This window comes from Hemitrygon akajei, chromosome 5 (assembly GCF_048418815.1).
Source record: "Hemitrygon akajei chromosome 5, sHemAka1.3, whole genome shotgun sequence".
Classification (NCBI taxonomy): Eukaryota; Metazoa; Chordata; class Chondrichthyes; order Myliobatiformes; family Dasyatidae; genus Hemitrygon; species Hemitrygon akajei.
In genome coordinates this window covers 131,268,708-131,283,668 of record NC_133128.1, presented here as the reverse complement: position 1 = coordinate 131,283,668, position 14,961 = coordinate 131,268,708, and the positions used below count along the sequence as shown (strand labels likewise).

At 43.8% G+C, this 14,961-nt stretch overlaps 1 protein-coding gene across 1 annotated transcript in view; it reads left to right on the top strand.

Moving 5' to 3' along the window:
* Nucleotides 1-10,474: 10,474 nt before the first annotated feature.
* The window catches only part of mreg (melanoregulin), a 135,986-nt gene continuing 131,499 nt past the window's right edge, over nt 10,475-14,961 (top strand). The window contains exons 1-2 of the mRNA XM_073044506.1: nt 10,475-10,481; nt 14,071-14,247. Of these exons, the coding sequence (XP_072900607.1) occupies nt 10,475-10,481; nt 14,071-14,247 (184 nt within the window). The remainder of the gene's footprint in view (nt 10,482-14,070; nt 14,248-14,961) is intronic.

Here is a 14,961-nt window from a genome sequence, read left to right as displayed (position 1 = left end):
GTTGGGATGATGCAATCCCTCAACCAGCCCACTCTGGTCGTCCCCTGAGGGGCTTCAATGATTAGTACAGTACTCAATACACAATTCCGTCTCCAAGAGACAATAGCCGTAATCAATGGTTCCGTTTTTGCTGAGGCCAGGACACATTCCAAACCTTGTGGATTCTGCGTGTCTCTCTCTCACTTCCTGGGTCTCAGACCCGAATTAATAGCGATCTTGCAATTCTCAAAAAGGAGGGGGCGACTTTGTACCCTTCGGCCCCTCAGAGTTGCGGCACATTCGTAACAGGTCATAGAGATAGACTGAACTGAAGCAGGCCCTTCAGTGCTCCAAGCATCAGCCACCATTTTGCTTGTAACACCAGTCCTCTGCTAATCCACTTTATTCTCCCCACATTCTCGTCAGCTCCTTCTGCCATTCACTAGGGGCAATCCGTGGCAGACAACTAACTCATTGACCAGCTTGTGTTTGGGATGTGGGAACAAACCCACGCAGTCACAGGGGAAGCACAAAATCGACACAGGCAGCAGCTGAGGTCAGGTTTGAACCTGGGGCACTGGGACTGCCAGGCAGCAGCTCCGGTGACTGCTCTGCGCATTATTGCTAAGTAAGTGTGGCAGATTTCCAAAGCCACTGTTTTAAAAAGGACTGGCCTGAGCACACTTCTTCTTGAGCCCACCGCCCCTTCTGAGGCAAAGGCCACTTTGGCAGAGTCCTCTGTCCTGGGCCAGTCTTTCAAGTTGTGCCCAGGAGTAGACCATCTCCTTCCATTCCTCTGCTGGGGATGAGCTCTTCAGAGCTCCTGTTGGCATTTCTGTAGCTCTGGGTTTCTATGGGATGCAGGTTGCTAGCCCGATACCTAACCCTCTTCCTTTCACAGCCAGACTTGGGACTATCCATGGTGGAGCTAATCCCAGAACTGGCTTATATCAATATTCTGAACCTCTGCGGGCTTCCCCTTGTAATAAGCAAGTTCCAATTTTACAGATGTCCATGAACTGATTTTGTCCTTAAGTCAGAAAATACAGCAACATCACTCAACATTGTAACCAGACCTCCGATGTATTGCGATGAGAGATTTCAATAGCATACAAGGGTGATAAGAGAGAACAATTACTAACAGTGGTGAGAGAGAAGAAACTAGTCCTGCTGTTCATAAGATTTAATAATATGGGAACACATTTGGTATGTACAGCTGCCCACAAGTTGAACATCTGTAACTTGGGGATAGCTTATATCCAATATATCACAATGTAGTCAATGATTTACTATATTCTTTGGAGCGTAGAAGGTTGAGGGGGGACTTGATAGAGGTATTTAAAATTATGAGGGGAATAGATAGAGTTGACGTGGATAGGCTTTTTCCATTGAGAGTAGGGGAGATTCAAACAAGAGGACATGAGTTGAGAGTTAAGGGGCAAAAGTTTAGGGGTAACACGAAGGGGAACTTCTTTATTCAGAGAGTGGTAGCTGTGTGGAACGAGCTTCTAGTAGAAGTGGTAGAGGAAGGTTCGATTTTGTCATTTAAAAAAAATTGGATAGGTATATGGACAGGAGAGGAATGGAGGGTTATGGGCTGAGTGCAGGTCGGTGGGACTAGGTGAGAGTAAGCATTCGGCACGGACTAGAAGAGCCAAGATGGCCTGTTTCCGTGCTGTAATTGTTATATGGTTATGATTGGGCCTCCACAACTCCCCAAGGCAAAGAAATCCAAAGATTCATCACCCTCGAGGTGAATAAATTTTTCCTCACCTTATTTCCAAACAATTTGCCCTTTATTTCGATGTGCAACTCTTTGTTCTGGATTCCTCAGCCAGAAGAAAGATCCTCAATGCACCAAGCATGTCAAACCATTAAGAAATTTTGAAACCTTAATGAGATCTCTCATTCTTCTTAACTGAAAACAATCTGGGCCTAATCTATTCAGTTTATCTTCAGACAGCAAACTCACTAGGCCTGGAACCAGTCAAGGGAATCTTCCTGGATCTCCCTCTACAGCAAGTCCATCCTTTTTGAGGTTAGGAGATCTGAGCTACACAATACTCCCATCAGGGCCCAATTTGGATTTAGTAAAACATGTACTCAAATAGTTCTTTTCATTTACCCTCCAAACTGCTTGCTAGACCTGCACGCTGGTTTTAGCCATTTACTCTATGTACAGGCCCCATTACCTGGTATATCACCATTATAAAAAAATACTGTATTTTATACACCAACGTGGGTGACCTCACATTGTTCCACCTTGTATTTCACTCAAATTCTCTCCCATGCACTGCTTGTGTCTATCCCTTTGGAACTTCTAGGTCCTCTGCACTAGTCACAATGCCTCCCAGCATCTCCAATAGCACTGAGATGTGCAATGTCTTCCAGGATTGGAAACCCAATCACCCAAAATATTAATTATCAGATCAGAATCAGGTTTAATTTCATGAACTATGCAAGAAGTAGCTGCAGAATACGTAGTGCAAAAAGAGAGGGAAAGAAGTAGTGGGGGTGTATGTGTGGGTGTGGGTGTGTGGGTGTGGGTGTGTGTGGGTGTGTGGGTGTGTGGGTGTGTGGGTGGGTGTGGGTCAATCTGTGGTATACACTGCATCAACTCACCAAAACTCCCTTGGCAATATTTCCCAATCCACAAAACAGAATGCATGAGTACACCAGAAACAGAAACAGGAGTAGTCCTTAAAGGGCTTGAACCTGCTCTGCCAGGTCCAGTGTTGTTTCTTGTCCTGTCCCCTGCTTTACTACCGTGTTCCCTGCTTCTCCTGGTCTCCACAGTTCTATCACCCCGGAATACACTTTAACTCTCTAGGTAGAGAAATCTGATGATTTACAACACTCAGAATAAAGGAACATCTCTTCCTCTTGGAAGTCAGAGATCTAGAGGCTGAGACTGCGATCCTTGTCTCCCAATCCAGGAGGTACTCATCATCCACCCTGTCAATCTCTCCCAATAATTACATCATTACTGATTCTTCCAAACTCCAAGTAGACAGCCAGAGAATCTATCCCAGCTTGGAAATATGAAGTGCCATAATTTTAAGGTGATTGGAAGAAATGTCAGAGATAAGTTTTTTTTGCACCGAGAGTGGAATGCCCTACCAGGGGCAATTTGAGTGGCAGATACATTAGGAGTATTTAAGAGATAGGATGCAGATGATAGTAAATATGGATGGCCATGTATGAGAGAAGGGTTAGATTGATCTTAGAGTAGGCTAATTGCTGACAATAATGTCATGGGCCAAAAAGTCCATACTATGCTGTAAAGTTCCATGTGGGGAAATCTCATTCAAATTCATGTACCAGACTGATTGGAACTATTCCACCACTGCTTCCTCTTGTAATGGTGAATTAATTCAATCCTTTGACTAATAGCACAGGCCAGTGCAAAATCTGTCATCTTATAACATTAGGCTCCAAGAAATACAGTCGTCCAGGCCTCGCACAGAGTGAACCACTCTACCAGATAGAGATACTCTAAAATGAGCATCTGGGGCTTGGATTAGGCAAACTTTGCACCTATCTGATCCTCTATGCTCTAGCTAGAGCTCATCCTACAGCAAATTAGACCACAAGACCATAAGACAGGAGCAGAATTAGGCCATTTGCCCCATTGAGTCTGCTCTGCCATTTCATCATGGCTGATCCAATTTTTCTCTCAGCCCTAATTTTCTGCCTTCTCCCTGTATCCCTTCATGCCCTGATCAAACAAGAATCTATCAAAATCTGCCTTAAATATACATGAAGACTTGGCCTCCACAGCTGCCTGTGGCAAAGAATTCCACAGATTCACCACTCCCTGTCTAAAGAAATTTCTCCTCATCTCTATTCTAAAAGGACACCCTGTATTCTGAGTCTGTGTCCTCTGGTCTTAGACTCTCTCATCATAGGAAACATCCTCTTCACATCCATATCTACTCTAGCAAGGCCTTTCACCATTCAATAGGTTTCAGTGAAGTCACCCCTCATTCTTCTGAATTCTAGTGAATACAGGCCCAGAGCCGTCAAACACTCTTCATATGACAAGCCATTCAATTCTGGAATCATTTCCATGAACCTCCTTTGAATCTTTTTCACTTTCAGCACATCTTTTCTAATACAAGGGTCCCTAAACTGCTCACAATACTCCAAGTGAGACCTCACCAGTGCTTTATAAAGGCTCAACGTTGCATCCTTGCTTTTATATTCTAGTCCTCTTGGAATGAAAGTTAACATTACACTTACCTTCCTCACCAGACTCAACCTGAAAATTAACCTTTGGGGAATCCTGCACAAGGACTCCCAAGTCCCTTTGCATCTCAGTTTTTCTCCATTTAAAAATAGTCAGCCTTTCATTTCTTATACCAAAGTGCATGACCATACACTTTCCAACACTGTATTCCATCTGCCAGTTCTTTACACATTCTCCTAATCTGCTTGTCCTTCTGTAGCCTCTCTACTTCATCAAAACTAACTGCCCTTCCATCTATCTTCATATCATTTGCAAACTTTGCAATAAAGCCCTCAATTCCATCATCCAAATCATCGACATAACCTTCAAAGAAGTGGTTCCAACACAGACTCCTGTGGAACACTATGCATCATCAGCAGCCAAGAAGAAAAATCTCCACTTATTCCCACTCTTTGCCTCCTGCCAATCAGCCAATAATCTATCCATGCTAATATCTTTCATGTAATAGCATGAGCTCTTAACTTTTTAAGCAGCCTTGTGTCTGGCACCTTGTCAAAGGCCTTCTGAAAATCCAAATAAACAACATCCACTGATTCTCCTTTGTCTACCCTGTTTGTTATTTCTTCAAAGAATTCCACGTACTTCTCAGGCAAAATTTTCCCTTAAGGAAGCCATGCTGTCTTTGACCTTTTTATCATGTGGCTCCAAGTATCCTGAAACCATATTCTAAACAATTGATTCCAACATCTTTTCAACAACTGAAGTAAGGCTAACTAGCCTATAATTTCCTTTCTTCTGTCTCTCTCCCTTCTTGAAGAGCGGAGTGACATTTGCAATTTTCCATTCCTCCAGAACAAAGCCAGAACATATTGATTCTTAAAAGATCACTGCTAATGCCTCCACGATCTCTTCAGCCACCTCTTTCAGAACCATGGGGTATGGACCATCTGGTCCAGGTGACTTATCTGCCTTCAGACATTTGAGTTTCCCAAGCACTTTCTCCCTAGTAATAACTTCACACACTTCATGACCCCTGATACCTGGAGCACCCACCATACTGCTTGTGTCTTCCACAGTGATACAAAACATCTAATCAGTTTGTCTGTCAGTTCCTTGTCCTCCATTACTACCTCTCCAACATCATTTTCCAGTGGTCCAATACCCACTCTCACCTCCCTTTTATACATTATGTATCTGAAGAAACATTTAGTATCCTGACGGGTACAGGTATTGATTAGAACTGTTTCCATGACAAACTCTGTCATCTTCATCAGAGATCAGGTTTCCGCTCACCCACTTTCTTTACATTCAAATTCCAGTTCATGCTTAGAGAGAGGCCTTCGTTTTTGTTAAAATTCTTTTCCTCTATTTTTATTTCAATGGTTTCTTTTCCCAGGTGGTCCTAATAGCCACTGGCATGGGACAGTAGTTTTGTGCTGTCAAAGTCAATCCTTTGGCCATTGTGAATGCAATATTCTGCTACTGCTGATTTCTCCAGGTAACCCACACGGATACACCTCCTGTGCTCCTTGATGCAGGTTTCCACCGTGCGTCCCATCTGGCCGATACACGCTGCTCCACATTCACAGGGAATCCCAGGTTATCTTTGACCCTCATAAGCTGGGATTTGAGCTTCCTTACTGGTCTGTGGATGGCATTAATCCAGTATTTCTTCAGGATCCTGGTGATCCTTCAGAAACCATGGAAATACAGGGAAGATGGGTAGTAGTGACAGGTTTCTCCTCGTTGTTAGGTTTCCTGGTTTTTCTGTCGGTCCCTTTTTAAGGGACCAATTGATTTCCTTCACCTTGCAGCCATCCTGTAGGAACATTGTACATAATCATCTTGTTTACTCATGGAGACTCTCCAGCTTGAAAATAGTTTTTGCACGGTTCATCACAGTAGAAAGAACCACTCTACATTTGGAGGCATTCAAGTTTTGATAAATATACCATTGTTCTTTTTGAACATACACTTATGTCAACGTACTTCCTCTATAAGGGGAACTACTATGAACAAATGGACTATTTCAGACTCAGAGACATTGGGTTGCCTGGAGAAATTGGCAGTAGCAGAACATTGCATTCACAATGGCCTTAGCATTGACTTCGACGGCACAAAACTACTGTGCCACACTAGTGGCTTTTGGGACCACCTGGTGAAGGAAGCCATTAAAATAAAATTAGAGGAAAACAATGTTAAGACAAATGTCTTGCTCTACGTAAGAACTGGAATTCAATTGTAAACAAAGTGGGAGAGTGGAAGCCTGATTGGATGTGGACTAACCAATCAGAAGGGAGAGACTACAGGAATATAAATACCACCGGACTAGACATGTCCAGGCATCATCCCTGATGAAGATGGCAGAGTTTGTCATAATCGATATCTGTACCCAGCTGGAAGCCCAAGAAGAGTTTATTCGTCATAAACGCCGGGAAAGTACTAGATTCTCTTTTAATATTACTAGCTAGAATACTTTTGTGTTCCATCTTTACCTTCTTAATGACTTTCTTCAGTTGCCTTCTGTTGGTTTTAAAAAAAGTTTCCCAATCCTCTAACTTCCCACTAGTTTTTGCTTTATTATATGCCCTCTCTTTGGCTTTTATGTTGGGTTTGACTTGTCTTGTTAGCCATGGTTGTATCATTCTGCCTTTAGAACACTTCTTTCTCTTTTGGGTGTATATATCCAATGCCTTCCGAATTGCTTCCAGAAATTCCAGCCATTGCTGCTCTGCCAACATCCCTGCCAGTGTCCTTTTCCAATCAATTCTGGCCCACTCCTCTCTCATGCTTCTGTAATTCCCTTTACTCCACTGTAATGCTGATACATACAACTTTAGTTTCTGTTTCACAAATTTCAGGGTGAATTTGATCATATTATGATCACTTTTCCCCTAGAGGTTCTTTTACCTTAAGCTCTCTAATCAATTCTGGATCATTGCACAACATCCAATCCAGAATAGCTGATCCCCTAGTGGGCTCAACTGTGAGCTGCTCTAAAAAGCCAACTAATAGGCACTCTAGAAATTCCCTTTCCCAGACTCCAACCTGATTTTCCCATATCAAATCTGCATATTAAAATCCCCCATGACTGTTGTAACATTGCCCTTTTAGGATGCATTTTCCATCTCCCATTGAAATTTGTAGACCACATCCTTACTACTGTTTGGGGGTTCTGTATACAACTTACATCAGGGTCTCCTTACCCTTGCAGTTCCTTAGCTCTATCCACAATGATTCAACACCTTCCAATTCAAAATTCAAAATCAGTTAACATCCAACCTAGTTCTAAGGACAGTGAAAACCAGCAGCTACTTCAGGGAAGGTTGGTATTATTGGGAACCACCAACACAAGAGGTTCTGCAGATAATGGAACTACAGAACAACATGCACAAAATGCTGAAGGAACTCAGCAAGTCAGGCAGCATCTATGGAGGGGAATAAACAGTCGACATATCAGGCTGGGTTCCATCATCAGGACTGAAAAGGAAGGGGAAGAAGCCAGAATAAGGTGGTGGGGTAAGAAAAGGAGTACAAGCTGGCAGGGAATGGGTGAAGCCAGGTGAGGGTGAGGCAGGTGGGTGGGGGATGGGGGTGGAGTGAGAAACTGGGAGCTGATAGGTGGAAAAGGTAAAGGGATGAAGAAAAGGAATCTGATAGGGGAGGGGAGTGGATTGTGGGAGAATGGGAAGGACAAGGGTCACCAGAGGGAGGTGATGGGCAGATGAGGAGAAGAGAAGAAGTAAGAATGGAGTCAGGATTGGGAATAGTAAGAGAGAAGGGGGAGGAGTGGTAAGAGAGATTACCAGAAGTTAGAGAGATGAATGTTCATGAAGGCCTTGAGTGGCATTTATGATTTCAAGGTTGTTGGAAGACAGTCAAGGTGGAGTCGTGTCTTTTGAAACATTGGAGTCTGAAGAGAGATTTCAAGAAAGTCACAGGAGCTAAATATGGTGAATAAGAGGTGTTTAAGTTGCCTGGCAGAAGGGGCAATGACCACCCAGGATAGGTTTTAGGCGATTGCTGAGGATTTAGTTGTTTCTGCCAGAGGGCAAAGGGAGACTGAAACTCTGCCTGAGTGAGTGATAGGGAGAGAGAGAAGATCCTTTGTCACATTTATATGTTTTTGGATCGGACATGCACCTCCGTGGCTACAGATTCTAATTCATTTATCACATATACATTGAAACATTCAGTGAAATGCATTGTAGTGTTCTCGTGCAGGTGTACAAACTCTGAACTAAACACCAAGTTAAACCGTAGTCAATGAAGGTAAGGATCCCAGTAAGATTAACCGTTTACTGTTCACTCTTCCACATTAACGTATGGTGAAAACTGTTAATAAAACAATACAAAATATATACAGTATTTGTTTCCTTCTTGGCATCACATTTACATCATAAATACTTGTAAAAGTAAAACTACAACAAACTATATTACATTAAAGTCTCATTAAAGTACAAGTCAAAATCTATCTACGCCATCAACAGCGTTAAATACACTTCAACACAAACTATCCAGCAACACTTTCAATAGCACAAGAAAATAAACTTTATCAACCACCATTACTTTTAACAGAATCAGCGTTAACATTTTTACTTCAACATATTGATTGTCATATGAACTTACGGCATTGCTTCTATGATGTTTCTTAGTGCGTAGAATAAAAACTTTTCTCACACTGATCCTGCACACACAAGCTCCCTCCTTCCCGTTTCTCCAAACTGGTATTTACCCACAACACACGGCAAAACAGGGTGTGATGTCATCACATGCCGCGATACAAAACAGACAATGAATTTACTTTCAACAACCTTAACTTTAACTAGAAAATAATTACAAATGAATTACTAAAGCGAAAATGTAATAAAGCTAAACAAATGCCATAGAGGCAACACACTCCCCGCCTGACCTTTGTAAGGTCATTATGAATATAATACAAAACTTCAGTCTCTAAATCAGTCTTTAGGTAGAAGTAGAACGACTTCTGCAACTGGACTTTGGTAAGTTTTCACATCACCTTGGTCAGAAGTTTTCAACTCAACCTTCCTGACATGACCATCCCTACCAGAGAATGTGGCAATGATTCTGGTCATTGGCCAGCAGTTGCGAGTGATCTGTTTGTCCCTGAGCAGGACTAAATCTCCAACTTGAAGATTCCTGCGGCGTTCTGTCCACTTTTGTCTGTGATGCAACAAAGGTAGATATTTATGTCTCCAATGGGACCAGAACTGATTTGCGAGAGCATGAACCTGTCTCCATTGCTTTGTGTACAAATCCTTATCAGAGAAGTTCCCGGGTGGAGGGGGAACTCCTGCCTTCTGCGTAAGGAGCATTGATGGCGAGAGTATGAAGGGGTTTTCCGGGTCAGAAGACACAGGTAGAAGTGGCCGTACATTTATAATGGCTGTGACCTCTGGCATTAGTGTGCACAGTACTTCGTGGGTCAGTCAGGTGTGTTGCTGAAGAAACATTGAATCAAGCATTCTTCTGGCAATACCAATCATCCGCTCCCATGAGCCTCCCATGTGAGAGGCATGTGGTGTGTTGAACTCCCAGTTGCATCCCTGCTCACTGAGGTACCTTTGCACCGTTTTGTCCATCCCCAGCTCCTTGGACTCTCCAACAAAGTTCGTGCCACAATCAGACCTTAACTGTTTTGCAGGGCCTCTTAGCGCAAAGAAGCACCTGAGAACGTTAATGCTGCTGGATGTATCTAAAGAGTCAATTACCTCAACGTGCACCGCTCTTGAACTCATGCAGCTGAACATGATGGCCCACCGTTTGCTCTCTGCTTGTCCTCCTCTGGTGCGTCTAGTGGTGATAGTCCAGGGACCAAATACATCGAGCCCTACATATGTAAAAGGAGGGCAGGCATTGAGGTGTTCTGGTTGGAGGTCCACCATACGTTGAACTTCCAGCTTCCCTCGCAGTTTCCGGCAGGTTACACATCTGTGGAGTACTGAATTGATCAGTGTTTTGCCTCCCAAGATCCATAGTCCCGCTGCCTTGATTGCTCCCTCTGTCAGGTAATGGCCCTGATGCCTTACCTGTTCATGGTGATGGCGTGTGAGTAATAAGGACACATGGCTGTCTTTGGGCAGGATTACTGCAGCTGAAAAGTGAGAGTGTATTAACCAGCCTCCAATGCAAATGATATCGTTCTTCAGGATTGGGTTGAGTTTCCTCAAAGGGCTGTCCTTAGGTATTGGTTTATTAGCTTGGAGAGCCGAAAACTCCCTTGCAAAAGCTGCTCTTTGAGTTGCTTTAAGGATGACATCCTTTGCCTGGGCCAATTCATCCGCAATGCGAGGTAAGTCACATTTGTGCCATCCCTTGCATTTACTATTTCAGGATGAGTGTTTGTGGGATCTGGCCATGTGAATGAGGAACGCAAGTCCTCTCACTAAGGAATTCAAAGTGGAGAACCGCTGAAAGCGTTTGGTGATATGTATTGATTCTTCCAGGTAGGTGACTCCGGTTCATATTTGCAGCTGAATTTCCGAGTCTCTTTCGGGTTCGATCAGCTCAAATGTCTCACTCGTTTGAGTTTTTTTCGTTGGTGGCTGATACAGGAAAGGGTGGTCCGGTGAACCAGGATGTCTGAGCCAGGCGGGATGCAGGTAAGGATCTCGATACATGGTTTGCAGGGTTGTCCTCTGTACGTACATAATGCCATTGTTCAGGCTTTGATGACAGGCGGATACATTGAACTCTATTATGAACGTACATATAGAAACATCTTGATTCATTATAAATATAGCCAAGCACTACTTTGCTATCTGTGTAGAACTTGATATCATCCAGCTCTAGGTCTAGCTCGTCCTGGATAAGATCTGCCATTTCCACAGCCAGGACAGCTGTGCACAGTTCAAGCCTTGGAATTGCTGGCTCAGACTGAGGAGTGAGCTTCGCCTTACCAGTTACAAATCCTACTTCAACTTGACCATCCTTCCCGACTACTTTCAAGTAAGCCATAGCACCGATGGCCTTGGTAGACGCATCCGAAAAACACGCACAATTCTGTGTGCGCAGCCTCGGTGGGTGAGGTTGCAGTGTACCTACGTGGGATATGAAGCTGTTTTAGATCTTGAAGTGAATCTCTCCAAGCCTCCCATCTGCTTCGCTTGTCTTCTGGTAGAGGAGTATCCCAGTCAGAGAGCTCAGAGGTAAGTTCCCTGAGAAGGGCTCTTCCCTGGATCGTAACTGGCGCCAGTAGACCCAAGGGATCGAAAACACTGTTGACAGTGGAGAGAACTCCACGGCGGCTGAATGGCTTGATCACGGTCGGCACGGAGAACATGAATGTGTCAGTCGTAATCTCCCAAAGGAGGCCCAAACTCCTTTGTGTGGGTATGGTTTCTCCATCTAGATCTAGGTCCTTGATTGCCGGAGCACAGTCATCATGTGGGAAGGCCACCATGACTGCCTGACAGTTTGATGCGAACTTGTGCAAGTGGAGATTTGACTCAGCGAGTGAGGCTTGTGTACGTCGGAGCAGGTTGATTGCTTCGTCTCTGAAGACCTTGGTTTCCATTATTTTTAAGAAGATGGCGTCTTCTGCTGATGGAGCAAGTTTATTATCATGCTCGGTTTGAGCGAAGGCTGACTGTCCCAGTGTCTTCTTGGTTACTTTACTACACTTGTTAAAGCCTTGTCGTGCTTCCTTGATACACATAAAACTTGTGCAGGGTTGAAAAATTGAATGGCGGCCACTCTCTAGCACATTGGTCTTGAGCGTGTTAACTGTTGGTTTGTGTACGTTGCCAAGGCACACCTCTCCTATCACCACCCAGCCCAGATCCAGGCGTTGGGCAAAGGGGGCGTCGTGTGGTCCGTTGACCTGCTGCCTGATCTTGTGCACCTGGAGAATGTCTCTTCCTAGTAGCAGGAGTATTTCTGCTTTTGGGTCCAGTTCTGGGATGTGCTTGGCAATGTGGTGGAGACATGGCTGGTGTCGCACTGCGCTTGGCGTCAGAATCTCGGATCGGTTATTCAAGATCTCATTGCACTCTAAGAGCAGAGGGAGACAGATGACAACTTTACCATCCAGCGACTCGAGCTGGAAGCCTTCTGCCTTCCTGCCATATGTTTTTACGCTGCCTGAGCAAGTTCTAAGGTAGTATGGGAACTGAATACTCTCTATGTTGAACAAGTCGAAGAACTCTGGTCTGACTAGTGAACGATTGCTCTGATCATCCAGAATTACATAGGCTTTGATGGCTTTGTCTTTGGCTCCCTTAGGGTACACCTTAGTGAGACAGATCTTTGAACAAGAACGGCTTGACTGACCTTGACCACAAACTTCTGTGCAGCTCGAGCTGACAACAGTTGTCTTGGAGTGATCCTCTCCTTCCCCGCCGTCCTGTTGTGAGGGTGAAGGAGCTTTGTCGGTTCGCGGTAACGGGCCGGGGTGCATGGCCCCATCATGATTAGTGCTATTACATTCCGGGCACTTCACGGGGATCGTACACTCTCTAGCGAGGTGAGAGGTAGAGGAACAGCATTTAAAACATACTTTTTTCTCCTTGAGAAGGTCCATTCTCTCAAAGGGTTTTTTTCTAAATGTTCTGTATTTTTTGAAGGGTTGGGGTTTGTTGTGCAATGGACAATTCTTGCTAGGGTCATTGTCAGTTGTGGACACTTCAGTTTTACGCACCAAGACAGGTTTATTGATGTTAAAATTATTCGAAGTGGATTTGACCGGCTTGATGTGAATTGTACTGCTCCCTTGACTCATGAAGCTTGGGTCGTTTCGATTCTTCGCCTCCTTGCACACAAACCTAGTGAAATACTTAAAGGGAGGAAATCGACCACCATTCTCTTCCTTGTACTCTGAGCCAACAGACATGCACCTTTCCTGCAGCCCAAATGGAAGTTTATTCACGATTGGTGCAATTCCGTATGAAGTATCTAGATATGACAGACCAGTTAAATAGCTGTCTTCTTTAGCGCCTTCAATCTCCATGAGTAAATCTCTGAGTTCTCTTAATTTAGTGTGGTCCTTGGCTGACACCCTAGGAAAATTTTCCAGCCGTTGAAATAGTGCCGTTTCAATAATTTCAGGGGCCGCACAGCACTCCCGAAGTCTGCCACGCTTTGCGTAAGGCTAGCTTGGGGTTGTTGATGTACACTGAACGTATGCGTCTCACCTGTTCACATGATTCTTTTCCCAGCCATTTAGTCATAAGATCCAATTCTTGGATTGCTGTGAACTGGACTCCGCTGGTTGGATTGGCGAATGAGGAGTACCATGCACGGTAATTTTCAGTCTTATCGTCAAACTGGTATAGTCCTGAAGTGACAAGATCTCGTCGTGCTAAATACTGTGCCAAGGGTTCAACTGCCAGTGGCATGCTGGCTGGGGAATATGTTGGCGGGTATATGACTGAAAAGGAAACGTATGTTTGTTATGGGATTTGCTGTTCTGAATTCAGCCTTTGCCTCTTCTCTCGCCAAATCTGTTAAGTTTGGTGTCGAGAAGTATTTATCATCAGCCCTTTCATTCTTGAGTTCATCGCAAGGTTGCAAGCATAAATTGTCTTCCTCAGAATGATGCGATGCAATTGGGCTTCTCTTTGACTCCTCATGAAATGGGATGTTAGCAAATAAGTATGGAAAGGAAGAACAAATCTTCAGGTCCATTTGAGATCAGACGCATTCACTAGTGCGTTCCAATCTGGTCCTTTCTGAAGTAGATTTTACTTCATCTAGAATGTGCATTTCTTCAGCGCTTTCTAATATTTCTGCTTCCACTCTGGCAGCATCGGCTTCTCGGCGTAGCGCCAGCACTTCTAACTCTGCTTCTATCCTTACTTTTGCCAACTGGTTTTTGGCTTCTCTGGCAGCCTCTTCCCTTTGGTTTTTGGCTTCTCTGGCAGCCTCTTCCCTTTCTCTGGCAGCCTTTTCCATTTTCAGTTTTGCTTCCTGTTCAGCGTATGACACTTGCACCTTGGCGGTTTCTGCTTTAGCTCTTGCGTGGGCAGCCTTGTTTGCTGATGCCCTACTGCTCCTGGTGCTGGATGGCAACAACTTGATGCTTGATCATGTGGCCATCATACCATTTGTAGAAACACCTGGTAATGCTGCCTTTTCACTGTAGTGTTCTCATGCAGGTGTAGAAACTCTGAACTAAACACCGAGTTAAACCGTAGTCAGTGAAGGCAAAGATTGCAGTAAGATTAACCGTTTACTGTTCACTCTTCCACATTAACATATGGTGAAAACTGTTGATAAAACAATGCAAAATATCTTCAGTATTTGTTTCCTTCTTGACATCACATTTACATCATAAATACTTGTAAAAGTAAAACTACAACAAACTATATTACATTAAAGTCTCATTAAAGTACAACATACAGTCAAAATCTACCTATGCCATCAACAACTTTAAATACACTTCAACACAAACTATCCAGCAATGCTTTCAATAGCACAAGAAAATAAACTTTATCAATCGTCGTTACTTTTAACAGAATCAGCGTTAACATTTTTACTTCAACATATTGATTGTCATATGAACTTACGGTGTTGCTTCTATGATGTTTCTTAGTGCGTAGAATGAAACTTTTCCTCGCACTGATCTTGCACACACAAGCCCCCGCCTCCCATTTCTCCAAACCGGTATTTACCCACAACACGCGGCAAAACTGGGTGTGACGTCATCGCATGCCGCAATACAACACAGACAATGAATTTACTTTCAACAACCTTAACTTCAACTAGAAAATAATTACAAACGAATTACTGAAGCAAACATGTAATAAAGCTAAAGGGCAACACATGCATTGTTT